Source organism: Ursus arctos, unplaced genomic scaffold (assembly GCF_023065955.2).
Source record: "Ursus arctos isolate Adak ecotype North America unplaced genomic scaffold, UrsArc2.0 scaffold_9, whole genome shotgun sequence".
NCBI lineage: Eukaryota > Metazoa > Chordata > Mammalia > Carnivora > Ursidae > Ursus > Ursus arctos.
Genome location: NW_026623111.1, coordinates 59,318,130 through 59,332,765, shown reverse-complemented (window position 1 = coordinate 59,332,765; position 14,636 = coordinate 59,318,130). Strand labels below are relative to the sequence as shown.

Sequence of the window (14,636 nt, the reverse complement as noted above, 5' to 3'; positions counted from 1 at the left end):
TTTGGCCATTAGATTTACTTTTTGGTGAAATGTCTATTCAGATTTTCATCTGGGTTTCTACTGAGTTGTCTTTTTTTGTTGTTTATTGTTTTATTAGAGTTCTTCCTTTTGCAGACTATGTATTACAGATGTCTTCAACTCTCTTTGTGTTGACCTTTGATTAATAGAAGCTCTTTATTTTTAATGACCAAGTTATCAAAATTTTTTCCCTTTTTTAAAGAAATGTTTGTCTATTCCAATGTAATGGAGATATTCTCTTGCGTTTTCTTCTGGAGAGTTGTTTTACCCTTCACATTTAGATCTACATTCCAGTTGGGATTTTTTTTGGGGGGGGGGTATGTTGTGAAGTAGGAGACCAATCATTTTATTCCATATAGAGAACCAGCACCATTTATTAAAAAGACACTTTTCCCCACTTCCCTGCACTTTTGTTATAAATCAAGTGACTACTGTAAACCTGTGAATGTATTTGTGCATCTCTTTCTTGCCTCTTTTGTCATTGGCCCATTTGCTGCTCTATAAATACTGCACTGCCATAATTATTACAGCATTATAATAAGTGTTTGGTGGTGTAAGCTTCGTGTTTTTTTTTTTTTTTTTTTGAGATTGTCTTTGCTATTCTTAGCCCTTTGCTCTTCCATATATATTTTAAAATATACTTGTCAATTAAAAAAAATGGGATTATTGAATCTGTCAATTTGGGGAGAATTGACATGTTTATAATAGTTTTCCAATTCGTGAACATCGAATATTTCTCCATTCTCTTCAAAGTTGGTCTTCAGTGTCTTTTTTTTGTTTTTGTAAGATTTTTATTTATTTATTAGAGAGAGGAAGGGGAGAGGGAGAGGGACAAGCAGTCTCCCCACTGAGTTTGGAGCCCAATGTGGGGCTTGATCCCACAACCCCAAGATCGAGACCTGAGCCAAAATCAAGTCAGACACTTAACTGAGCCACCTAGGAGCCCCAGTCTTCAGTTTCATTTAATAATATTTGGCAGTTTAGGCTTATTCCTAGATATTTGAGTTTTGTTGAGGCTATTACAAATGGTATTTTAGATTTTTCTTTTTTTTAATATGTTGTTCCTGTAAACTGGTATATGGAAATAAAATAGATTTTTATATATTGACTATATTAAATTCACTTCCAGAGTCTTTTGGATTTTCTGTATATTATACATAGACATGTTAACTGTGAATAATCATGGTTTTATTTCTTCCTATCCAGTTCTTAATACTTTTTATTTTTCTTGTTTTACAGAATTAGCTAGGTCCTCCAGAACCCCATTGAATATAAATGATGGTAACTTGTCTCAGTTTTAGTTTGAGGGGAAAGTTTTCAGTATGTCACCATTAAGTATAATATTTTTTATATATTTCTTAGATCATCTTTATCAGATTAAGAAGATTATCTGCCTTAGTTTGTCAAGAGATTTTTTTATAAATAGGTGTTAAATTTTTTTTACATCATTGGATTTTGTTAACATTTTGCTTAGGATTTTTGCATTTATGTTCATGGGTGAGATTGTCGGGTTTTCATAATAAAGTATTCTGGCTTTGTAAAATGAATTAGGTAATGTTCCTGCTTTTTTAAAAATACTCTCAGTTTGTTTGGGTTGTCATTTCTTTCTTAAGTGTAGGAAGGTTCCACTGGGAGCCTGCAGATTTATTTGTGGGAAAGTATTTTAATAATTCATTTTCTTTGGTAAATGTGAGATTAATCAGATCTTCATTTAAATCTTATTTCAGTTTTGGTAAATTGTGTTTTTCAAGGAATTTATTTCATCTAAATTGTCAAATTATTTGTGTAAAGTTATTTATAATACCTTTTTAACATCAAGAAGGTTCATAGTGATGTTGCGTTTTTCATTTTCTTTGTTGGTGATTTGTGCTTTCTTTCAGTCTTTCTATAGGTCTGTCGATTAGTCTTTTAGTTCTGTTGATTTTCCCTATCGTACATTTGTTTTCTTTTTAAGTTTTGTTCATATTTTCATTATCTGCCTCTGTTTACTTTGTGTAATTTGCTGTTTTTTATTTTGAGGTCGATGCTTAAATAATTGATTTTCCACTTGTTCTTGTATTTTATTTTATTTTTTTAAGATTTTATTTATTTATCGAGAGAGTGAGTGAGAGCACAAGCTGGGGGCGGGGGGAAGGAGAGGCAGAGGAAGAGAGAGAAGGAGAAGCAGGTTCCCCACTGAGCAGAGACCCTGACCTGGGGCTCAGTCCCAGGACCCTGGGATCATGACCTGAGCCGAAGGCAGATGCTTAACCGACTGAGCCACGCAAGCGCCCCGTTCTTATATTTTAATATACAAATTTAAAACTAAGTTTTCCTCAAAGCATAGTTGTCCAACCGTGTCTGATTTGTTGTTGGAGCCACATATTGTGTTCTTAATTTCAGTTACTATATTTTTCGGTTCTAGAATTTCCTCTTAGATTTTTTTAATAGGTATCATTTCTCTAGTGAAATTCTTCATCTTTTCATCTCTTTTCCTACTTTTCCTCTATTGTATATTAAGTCCTTTTCTGGTAATTCAAAGATCTAGGTCTTTTTGTTGCTATCCCTTTCTTTTTTCTCTTCATTTTTGGTTACTTAGTTCTTTTGTCATGCCTGGTTAATATTTTTAATAGGTTAATTTTAATTCCAGTATAGGTAATTTACAGTATTAGATTCAGGTGTACAATATAGCGATTCAGCAATTCTGTTCCTTACTGCTCATCATAAGTGTGCTCTTAATCCCCGTCACCTGTTTTACCCATCTCCCCACCAGCCTCCCCCTGGTGACCATCGGTTCTCTATATTAAGAGTCTTGTTTCTTGGTTTGTGTCTGATTTTTTCCCCCTTTGTTCATTTGTTTTGTTTCTTAAATTCCACATGAGTGAAATCACATGGTATTTCTCTTTCTCTGACTGGCTTATTTTCTTAGCATTATACTAATCTAACATGCCCAGTAATTGTTAATTGAATGCTGAACATTATGAAAAATTATAAAGGTTCTAGATGTTATCATGCTGCGGAAGGGTTCAGTCTTCCCTTTGGTGGGTGACTGAGTAGAAGATTAATCACTTTAACCCAGTGAGGGATGGTGCTGATTGAAGTCTGGGCTGCAGGTGGGTACGGCTTCATCTGCCTCTGGTGTGCCCCACCTCCTAGAGTGTAGTCAAGGATTCCACCTGAGAACTTGGGAGGCTGCTGAAGGGTGCTGAATTCATTCTTGCTTTTCAGGGGCTTTTGCTTAGCTTCTTACATCCCTGTCCTTTCCAACTTCAGAATTTCATTCAGAAAATTCCATTCCGAGATTAAGCTGAGTGTCACATTCAGTTCTCTGACCCTTCCTCTCCTCACTTGGCTCCTCAAGTCTCAGAATTTTGTCTCTAGCCCTATAAAGTCTCAGAAGCTCTGTTGGTTTCTTTGCCCATACTCTCAGCCTCTTGCCATACTCAAGAGGATGGGCAGATGCCCTGAAGGAAAAGCTACTACAGAATATTGACTCCTCTTGTTACAGGTTTCCCCCAGTATTTGAAAGTAGAGCATTCCTGTGAAAACTTTTGTAAGCTGAAATGGTGTAAAGCAAAGAAGCAATTACCATTAATTTATAAGGGAAATTTTCTGAGTGTTCCCAGACCCTCTCTTTGGTTTTTCTTCTTTTTTTTTAAGATTTTATTTATTTATTTGACAGAGATAGAGACAGCCAGTGAGAGAGGGAACACAAGCAGGGGGAGTGGGAGAGGAAGAAGCAGGCTCATAGCGGAGGAGCCTGATGTGGGGCTCGATCCCATAACGCCGGGATCACGCCCTGAGCCGAAGGCGGACGCTTAACCACTGTGCCACCCAGGTGCCCCTGGTTTTTCTGATACCTTAGGACATATCTTGCTAACAGATGGGCAGAATAAGTCAAGATAAAGCCCTGGTGCTCACAGACACAGTTCAAAGCTTGATGGCTGAGGCGCTGAGTATGGGCTGGGGGAAGGAGATGGGGGAGTACCAGTTTGCTGCTCTGGGTGTGCCGCTGTCTCTGTAACAGCCTGCTGCAAAATGAATGCTGAATGCTACTTTTACTTTTTGCCTTTTTTCGTAAAAATGAAAACCTTTGGATTTTTTCAGGTACTAAGGTAGGTTTTTAGTAAAAGCTAAGTGACAAACACGGACTTTTGAAATCGGGATACTTGTACCTCTTTTCCAGAATCTTGGTTCTGCAAAGCCTGGTTGTCCTAGGTAGATTTGAATACTTCAGAACAGGTGATGGTGGTGATGGTGGTGGTGGTGGTGGTGGTGGTGGTGGTGGTTAATAAATAGCTTTTCTAGTTCTCAGCTGGAGTGTAGGTTGCTACCTACTCTATCATAGCCGAAAGCAGAAATGTAATTTCTTTTAAAATGTTGAACTTTACAGGTGTGACAAGAGAGGCTGTGGGAGCACAGGAAGGTACTTAGCCCAACTAGAGTTATTAGGAAAAGTGTGGTGAGGAGTGACCATTGAAATAGCTCTTGAAGGATAAATAATAAGGTAGGTAAAAGAGAGGGGGGTGTGTACCGACCAGAGGGAACAGTGTGAACAGAGGAGAAGTGATGCAATAAAATAGCATAGCAGGAGCAAGGAAGGACCATAAATACAAGTACTACTCTTACAGTATGAATTTTAAGGCAGAAAGTGATGGAAAGTGAGTGAGGCTGGAGAGGTAGGTCATAGGGATTTGTATGCCGCGCCTGGGGGATGTTCTTTTAGGTAATGGTGAGCCTTTTAGAATTTAAAGCTGGAGAGGATTTGTTTTTTAATGATCAGAATAGTGGTGTGTGGAATATAAAACCCTGTGTTTTACCAGGTTGGATCAATCCATTCTAAATTCTCTTAAGGATTAGTTAGTTGTTCAACTTACTGAGCTGGCTTAACCCTATTTGAGGAATCCATGTAAAAGAAAACAGATTCCTTGACCAGGAAGTACTGTCTAGGGGGGCCAGGCAGTTCTGCTTTCTTTTCTTCCTCCCGACCTTCCTTCTGAAACGGATCACTTAAGACAGGGAACTTAACTTTTGTAAAGCTATCCTGATAATATTACTGTTTAGTACATGTTTGAATTGATTTGAAAAAGTGATCTTAGTATGACTTCCCTAAGAGTGAGTCTTAAACTGTTAACCTTTTGTGGGGGGTTTTTTGTTGCTGCTGCTGCTGTTATTAATTTTGACGAGTGATGATAATACTATCCATGCAGGAATGCTTTCTTGGTCCTATTCCCATATTTTAATATAAGGTATAAGGTCCAAAGATTTGTCATGATCTCTTTCATAACTAGTTGTATTATAATTGGTTTAAAATAATTATTTGTATGTAGTATTTTGTAAATTTGTTTTTTTCTGGCATCATTAGAGCATCAGGTATTTTTAGAAGTGGGAAAGAACAAAACTAGTAGTTGAGTGCCTTTTGCATTCTATGTGATTTCTATAAGATGGATCATTTAGTTATAACCATGATATGGAAATCTCTGTGTATCTGTGTTCTCTGTGTTACGTACTCTTATAGCATATTATGTCCATCTTTTGTGGCACTTCTTTTTTTTTTTTTTTTTTTTTTAAGATTTTATTTATTTATGTGACAGAGAGACAGCCAGCGAGAGAGGGAACACAACAGGCGAGTGAGAGAGGAAGAAGCAGGCTCCTAGCGGAGGAGCCCTATGTGGGACTCGATCCCGGAACCCCGGGATCACGCCCTGAGCCGAAGGCAGACGCTTTAACGACTGCGCTACCCAGGCGCCCCTTTTGTGGCACTTCTTACAAGTATATGTTTGTTATCTGTTTAGTGTGAAACACCAAATAGGCACATTATATATAATTTGTCATTTAGCGATCTTTTTCTCCTCTATCCCCATTGTATGGATCTCTGAGCTGAAGGTGGAATTAATGGTGTTTTTGTTCCTCATTGGTACTCTGGATCATTTTTCTTTCACCTCCCTCAAGCCTCCCCAGTTTCATCAGATTCTATCACCATCTATTTCTCCTTGTGCAAATGTATTTCCTTATCATTGAGTTGTTTGGAAGGCTTGCTTAACATTACTTTTCTATTTGTTTGGCATTTTAGATAAAAGCTCGTGTTGGTAGGAATATAATTTCTCTTAATTTGTCTTAACCCTCTCCATTAAGAAGTATTGTAACTGCCTTCACTTCATTCCCAGGCACCTTTAGGAGCCCCTAGTCCAGAACTAGATTTTAAGGTAGCAGTTCAGGGCTCTGTGGGAAATGATGTATTGTAGAACCAATGACCATGCTAACAGCTCTGACTTAGGATCTAGTCGTCAGTTTGTGTCTGCTTCCTCTCATCTTTCTCAAGAAGCCGGAGCTCCAGACGATAATGTTTTGCCACCTTTTCCCGGCTGTTTGTGAGAGAGAGAATTCAGCTCCTGGCTCTAATAGCCTAACTCCAATTTCCTCTGTCATGTTGGACAGTAGTCTGTGCAGGACATAAATTCCCTTGCTACTCTCTGCACCCAGAACCTATCAAGCGCACAGCTTCAGTTTTGTGAACTGCCTGTGTTTCTTTTTGGTCAATGGAATTACACCACTGATTCTCCGAGTATCTGTTTCTAGCATTCTTTTTCACCCACCTTGATTTTATTTGCAAGTCAGAAGAGCTTGACAATAAGTTATTTCCTCCAGGTTGACATCATTCCTATGCATTAAAGTTCACAGGCTTAAAAAACGCTCTTTTTCATGTCTTTAAAATGATCACATCCTCTTCTCACTTTTTAACTTTTAAGATACAAGTTCGTTGCTATCTCTTATAAGAAGCTTTCATTCTACTTCCACGTGGGACCAAGTGCCTTTTCAGTGTGTTCCCTTAGCACCCTGTGCATACCTCTCTTTTACACTAAACATAGTTGATTGACATTTTCTGATCGTTTGCCTCATCTTGAGACTTTAGAAGTTTAAACGGAGTTTTTTATTCATCTTTGTATTCCCAGGACCTATCCTATGATGGACACTGAATATTTATTATTAATATGAACTGAATTAAATCTTTTGATTGTCAGATGTTTTCAGTTTATTCATAGTTTTAACACCAGCTTGGTGGTGAGATGTTAATGTGAGAGGTTGTAAGCCATTTTTATCTCAATTTCTTGTCAGTATTTCTTGCGCAGTCGTCTAGGGTCAGTATTTGACAAAAGGAATTGACTATAATGTGGATATGTGGCAGTTAACCTTCTGAAATACCAGTTATAACTGAGTTTAGATCTCGATGTAAAAATGATATGTGTGATTAGTTGGTTTGGCCAACACTAAGAAACACCTAAGTATGTTGTGCCAAAGTGAAATGTGACAGAGGAATTGGACAAAAAAATGCGGAATTAGCTTGCCAGTGCAATGGCAGAGATTAGAATGAGCACTAAATCATGTATTTCTCACAACACTAAAGAAAGCCAAGAGGAATGAGAGAAGAAATTCCAACTGAAATATCTCTTTGAGGGGATACATTATTAAGATATACGGCCCACCCTGCTTTCATAGCTCTTAATGTATCTCTCTGTGATACAAGAATTAATTTCATAAAATTGACCCAGAGTAATCAGGAGAGAGGTTTAAGCTATGGTCTCTCTACTTTCTGAGGAATGAGATAAAAAATATTTTTTAAAGGATTTCTGTCTAAAATGATTGTAATTACAAAGATGCAGTGCTTAGATTAAACCTTTATTTGTCTGGAACCCTTTTATTGAAAATACTTTTTTCCACTAATCACAGAGTCATTTCTGTACTCTGTTGTGTTTACCTGGTGAAAGTAGTTCTCATGAATCTGTTTCATTTATTATAAGTGTAGATTATTATTAGGTTAGTTTTATTTTGTATTTTTTTAAGGTGCCTGCAAAACTCAAGAGTAAAGATAGCTAAATCATTATTGCTTTAAAGTGTGTACCTTCTGAAAATTAAGCCTGTACTCAGCAGTTTAATATGTAGGAAGCAATAATGTTATATGTTTGTATAATAATATCTCCATTGGTAAATTAGGTGAATTTCCCCTTCAGTATTCTTCCATTATCTTTAAATGTGTAATTCATCTGTTGTCCCTGATATCTTTAACTTATTCCTGTTGACTTTAATTTTGTTTTTAATGGGCAGTCATTCTATTACCATACTCCATTTACATTTCCTAAGATGGTTTAATGGCTATTTGCTGCCTTAGAAAGAAATTCACTATTTTTTCTTATTCTCTAGAATTGGAAAACTTAATTCCAAAACTACTGTCAGTTGATAAGTGTTACCTAACTTTTAAAGTGTTACATTCCCTGAACACCTTAGTTTAATTAAAATATAGGTATATGGTGAGATGACATTGTGAAGATTTTATTTCATAAACAGTAAGGGAATATTGGATATTGATAAATTGCTGTGACCAGTACATAATGTTTTATAAAACTTCATTCATCTTAAGTTTGATAGATTTTAAGTAAACTTAAAAACATATTTTAACATATAAACGTATTCCATAGCATATGCTAACCTTTTAAGAGAGCATTCATTCTTGATGATAACTTGGAACTTCACTTGTTTATTTTTATTTTTATTTTAATTGTTCCCTTGTAGAATGTTTCTCCATCCCAGAGAGATGAAGTGATTCAGTGGCTGGCCAAACTCAAGTACCAGTTCAACCTTTACCCAGAAACATTTGCTCTGGCCAGCAGTCTTTTGGACAGGTTTTTAGCTACTGTAAAGGTAAGTATTTTAGGATCCACTTACACACAACCTCGTGTTTGAGCATTTGAGTGTTTTTATGCTAAAGCAGGGGCAATTAGTAAACATTCTAGAAAGTGAGAAGGAGTGAAAAAACTTGGACATGATCAATGTCTCTATAAGAAGGCATGATGTTTTCTATTATTGCTGTAAATTTTTAGAAATTGTATTCTGTCATTTTCTTTTTGCTACCGATATTCATAACATAATTATACTTAACCTATGAAGTTTTTGATTTCCTGATTTTAATACAAACCGTATATCACCAACAGAATGTTTAGTCATCTTTTAACACATTGGTGTACGAGATGCTATTGGTGAACTAGACTAGAAAAGTATAAGCCTGTTACACATTTTTTTCTGTCACTACTTATTGACTATACTGTGTTGTGTTTTGAAAATATATAAATACTTTATAGAGGCATACATTTGGAGTATAATAAGATGAACCGAGCATAAAATAAGTTTGGTATATTTTTGTTGAATGAAAGCATGCAAAAATACATGAATAAGTTTTATATTGTCTCAGTTGGTATGATATATCATTGGTTGTATTATGTGAAATTAGTCATAGTAGGCCCTGAATGGATTTAAATCAGAAAGTTAGCATTTATTTAATGGCAAGGCATGAAGAAGTAGAAAAGCAGTTCATTTGCTGTCATTTGTACGCCTAGGAATATGTAAGCTGGGGAAACTGTGAATTCAATGCTAAGGATACTGTACTCTTTTTTATTAAGTACGATAAATAGAAGTCAAAGAATTATGGTGTGGAAGAATTTGGATGGCCACTCAGTTATCTTTTTATGTTTCATACTTGTATTCTTAAAAGACTTAAAGAACCCTTAATTATAGTGATACTAATTGCCTGTAATTTAGGTTATCTGACATGTCTACTTTTTTTTTTTTAATGTTTTTTTATTATATTATGTTAGTCACCATACAGTACATCCCCGGTTTCCGATGTAAAGTTCGATGATTCATTAGTTGTCTATAACACCCAGTGCACCATGCAATACGTGCCCTCCTTACTACCCATCACCAGCCTATCCCATTCCCCCACCCCTCTCCCCTCTGAGGCCCTCAGTTTGTTTCTCATAGTCCATAGTCTCTCATGCTTCATTCCCCCTTCTGATTACCCCCCTTTCTTTGTCCCTTTCTTCCCCTACCGATCTTCCTAGTTCTTATGTTCCATAGATGAGAGAAATCATATAATTGTCTTTCTCTGCTTGACTTATTTCACTTAGCATTATCTCCTCCAGTGTCGTCCATGTTGCAGCAAATGTTGAGAATTCGTTCTTTCTGATAGCTGAGTAATATTCCATTGTATATATGGACCACAACTTCTTAATTCACTGACATGTCTACTTTTATCTCACTATCAAGTCCCTTCTTCCATCCTCCTACTATAGCTAACCTCCCTTTTGCAGAGAAAGATGAGTTTAAGCTTAGTGTCCTTTCTTGGTTTTTATGTTCCTCACAAATTATTAATGACCTTATTGTAGCTTCTGTCATAGAAAAGATTCTTACCTTATTATTAAACATTTTAAACAGATTTGGGGAAGTTTCTGGATCAGTTAGAGAATGCCAAGTATCTCATTTTTTTCATATTTTCTATTTAATGAGTCCTGTCATGTTATTAGCATCAGATTCTCTCACTTAGATGGTTGGTTAATCTATACTGAAACAATTAACCTAAAATGTATTCATAGTTTAAATAAAGGAACTTAAAGCAGACCATACAAGGCTGCAGCAGTGAATAGAGCCTCAATCCTAAGTGTGCAGAAGTAAGTGCTATGTAGCTCTTTAGAAGTATGGACCCTGAGCCCCGTCCCAGAGCTACTGAATCTGAATCTCTAGTTGGTAAGAGCTGGATGTCTGTATTTAAAGAAGCAAAAACAAACTGCACAGGCGACTCTGATGTACATCCAGGAATTAGAACCACTCTTTGTTTAAAAAAAAATCACACTTGCTATTGGGATTCTTTTTACTATAAAATTTATTGGTGCCTTTGATTTAGGAGTTGCATTACCTACCTTGAGCTGTTAACTGTTGGGCTCTTCTTTGTAGTGAACTCTGATTATCTCAAGGATTTGACCTGTTGTACACTTGGGGAAATAAGGGATCCTGGAAAACTGTCTTAGCTACAAGATCTGCCTTCACTTCCTGTATCACTTGTGTTGTCCCTAACTTCTGAGACATAATAGACATGACGGTATTTTTGGAAGTGCTTTCTGACCCATAATGTCTGATTAATAATAATGATTAAATAAAAATATTGATAGTTTTGAACCAGCATTTATTTTTCATGTAGGCAGAGAACTAGAAGTTCCTAGACAGTATGCCACTTACACTGAGGCAATGTCACTGGTGTGTTTATTAAATAAGTTAGCTAATCAAGGCCACATCAGGCCATCATCAGAAGGTTTCCCCAATTTCACAGGAATGTAATATTTAAATATAAAATAAATATCAAAACAGGTTTTCTTTGTGTTATGTAACTTACCTCTGTATCATTCAATGTAATTGGACTTAATCGTTCTGGTTATTTAAAACTGGATTCTGATGCTGGGTTTGGCAAACCCTTATTTTGTTAATAAGGTAGAAAGTCGTTCTACCTTACCATAGACAAGGAAAACAGGCAAATTCAAGCCCTCTCCTATGCATGTCAAACCCTTTAGAAAGTTTTTTCCCCCTACTAATTGATTCCGTATGAATGTAGGAGCCTTTCATTCTCACCATGGAACTTGAATATATACTTGTTATACAATTAGAAAACTTCTGCTTCCCCGTTAATACCCTTTAGTTTTGTTTTTTTTTTAAAGCATCTGGGATAGGTTTATAGTCTTTTTTTTTTAATATTGTCTTCTTTCTCTTTAATTCCCCTAACATCTAGTATGTTAATATTACTGATATAAGAGGTAAAGAGAGTAAAACTAGCTTACAGAATACACACAAGTACAAATATATTTTTAATTTTTGGAATTTTATTTATTAAATAAATTATCTTCTAAAATTAAGTTCTTCTCTGCTAGATAGAAATTTAGCTTTGGCTAACTAGCATTGGTTGAACTTTTAACAACGTAATATCTTAGTATTTTCATAGAATATAATTATGGCTAAGGTTGCGAAGTTAAAAGTTAGCCCTGGTCTTAGAAAGCAGTAGGTGGGAATCATATTAATTATTCCTTAGAATTTTGTGCATACTTGTCTCACGTGCATATCTAGTTTTTAAAAATAAACTCTTTTAACTGTTTGAAAAACACTGAAGTTGCTTTTTTCCCTCTTCAAAATTTTAGGCCCATCCAAAATACTTGAGTTGTATTGCAATCAGCTGCTTTTTCCTAGCTGCCAAGACTGTTGAGGAGGATGAGGTAAATATTTTCCTTTAAAAATTAGTTATGTCTCTTTCTTGAAAATTTCTCTCCATTTATTAACTTGCTTTCTGTTTACCAGAACAAAAATTGAAAATTAGTTTATTTTTTTTCTCTCCTCTTCACTCTGCCCCATTGCGCTTTGCTTTGGACAGAGAATTCCAGTACTGAAGGTGTTGGCAAGAGACAGTTTCTGTGGATGTTCTTCATCTGAAATTCTGAGGATGGAGAGAATTATTCTGGATAAGTTGAATTGGGATCTTCACACAGCTACACCATTGGATTTTCTTCACATTGTAAATATACCTAATGTCTCTTAGTTTCCTATTGGAATATGTAGTCTTAGTAACTTAGAAAAGTAGACTGCCTACTCATTTGTTTTGTTGTGATTTTTAGAAAAAGAAAAATTAGAAATTAGGATATTATACTATATCAAATTTCATGAAGCTAAAATTAAAAACTTAAGAAATTGAGTAATACCTGAGGTTACATCAATTTCTGTACATAATTTACCTAAAACTTTAAGTAAAACTAGTATGATGTTCTTGTGATTTTTTTTTTTTTTTTCAGTTCCATGCCATTGCAGTGTCAACTAGGCCTCAGTTACTTTTCAGTTTGCCCAAACTGAGCCCATCTCAACATTTGGCAGTCCTTACCAAGCAACTCCTTCACTGTATGGCCTGCAACCAATTTCTACAATTCAAAGGATCCATGCTTGCTCTGGCCATGGTTAGTTTGGAAATGGAGAAACTTATTCCTGATTGGCTTCCTCTTACAATTGAACTGCTTCAGAAAGCACAGGTAGGTGTCAAAGCAAGTGTTCATTTTAAGTTCATCTCTTACTGGGGGTTATTAGATGATTATAAAACTAAGAGACATCTAATCTTGTAATGGCAAACCACTTTGAAGAGACAAGAGTGAAGTAATACACACTTTAAACTTACGGGTTAGGTGAACTTTTTTCTCTTCTGAAGCTTAGATAGTATTTTCTTGCTTTTCAGCCCTTCTTCTAGGTTACTTAAAATCTTTCTTAAAGAATCTTGAAGAATTAACAAGATTCTGTATATAATACATTGTCCTTTAGTTTTGTACTAAGAACCTTCCTAGCTACATTTGTAGGTTTCATCATAGTACTTCTTTCTATGTTTCACTTATTTTCTAAAAGATAAATTTAAAACGTAAATGGCAAGAAGTTGCTTTTTAGACAAGCAAAGAATTTATTGTTGGCTAGAAAGTGAAGTATTTGTACTAGACTTTGGCAGGTAGAAGCTGTCTTTTTGAAAGAGGTTTTGTCCTGGTAGTTCCTATTATTGCCTAAGATTATTCCATTACTTCTATCTGCAAATTGGCATAAAATGTTATAGGCCAGTTAAATTTTTTTATCAACTATCTATATAAAATGCAGGAGTTTTAATGGAGAAAATTCTCACTCAAATGGAAAGTTAGTAAATGTGCTGTATGTTAGCAACTACTTTGAATAAGCTTTTTGGTTCTAATCATGTCACCAAATAGAAATTAAAAGTTTACATCTGCTGCAGACCATACATACTCCTCTGCCAACTGAGTCTGTAAAAGACTTATGAATGTACTTACCTTTTATACATCCCTATTTATTATTTGGTAACAGTTATTCTGATTTATTTTATCGGATTTTATTTAGAGAAAAGACTTAAATTCTGAGCTTAAGTAATTACATTTTATAATAAAATAAAGAACTAATTTTGGCAAAGAGCTGCAGTTACTGAACTTAAAAAATTAGAGTACTATAAAAGAAAAATCGAATAATACTTAAATTTGGTGTGTTATAAGATATCTCATAGATACGAACTGTACAAGTTAGCAGACATGTAAGTACCTCAGTACTGCCTCTCAGCTCTGAGAATTTCAGACCCTAGTCTGTGAGCAGAGAAAGATTGAGGGTCTTTTTCATAAAAAGGCTGATATGATCAGAGCAATATATTAGCTAGAGGCCCATTCCTCTTCTGTGTGCTTTGTTCCCCTGTTTTTAGCGTGGCTCGGCTTGTTGTACATCCCCGGGACAGGCTTAGGATGTTGGTTGTAACACAGGCTGTTTCTCCTTTACAAGGGAGATACTTTTTTTTAATAGCATATCTTAGATTGTTATAATTGAGAAGTACTTCCACTGAAATAAATGCTATAGTGAAAATAAATTCTAGGAGATAGTTGCTATTTAGTGAGAATTTTTAGAAATTATCATAAACCACCATATAACAATAGTGTGGCACAGGAAATTTACATTCCTACCTATAGTGTTGTTAAGTGAAGTTGAATATTAATCATTTACATGAGACTGTGGAAGTGGGGGAAGGGATATTAAGAGAAAACCTCTACATTTCATTTTGCATTATTTTATTGGAACAACTGACCTGTTTAAATGCTCTGACTTGGTCTCTGTGTCTATTCCCAAAGCCAGTACGGAGAAAATTTTCTATATGAAGGGTTCCTCTCACAAAGAAAGGACAGACTTTGAAGCATAAATAACGACTGTTGTAAATAGCATTTGTATTCGGTAGCTTTGAGAGCTTGTTCTCT

General features: G+C 35.5%; 1 protein-coding gene across 2 annotated transcripts in view; it reads left to right on the top strand.

Moving 5' to 3' along the window:
• CCNI (cyclin I) overlaps window positions 1-14,636 on the top strand; it is a 32,492-nt gene that overhangs the window by 11,675 nt on the left and 6,181 nt on the right. For both annotated transcript variants that reach the window (XM_026509916.4, XM_057309825.1), the window contains exons 2-5: window positions 8,566-8,694; window positions 12,009-12,083; window positions 12,239-12,379; window positions 12,654-12,884. In XM_026509916.4, coding sequence (XP_026365701.1) covers window positions 8,566-8,694; window positions 12,009-12,083; window positions 12,239-12,379; window positions 12,654-12,884 — 576 coding nt within the window. The remainder of the gene's footprint in view (window positions 1-8,565; window positions 8,695-12,008; window positions 12,084-12,238; window positions 12,380-12,653; window positions 12,885-14,636) is intronic.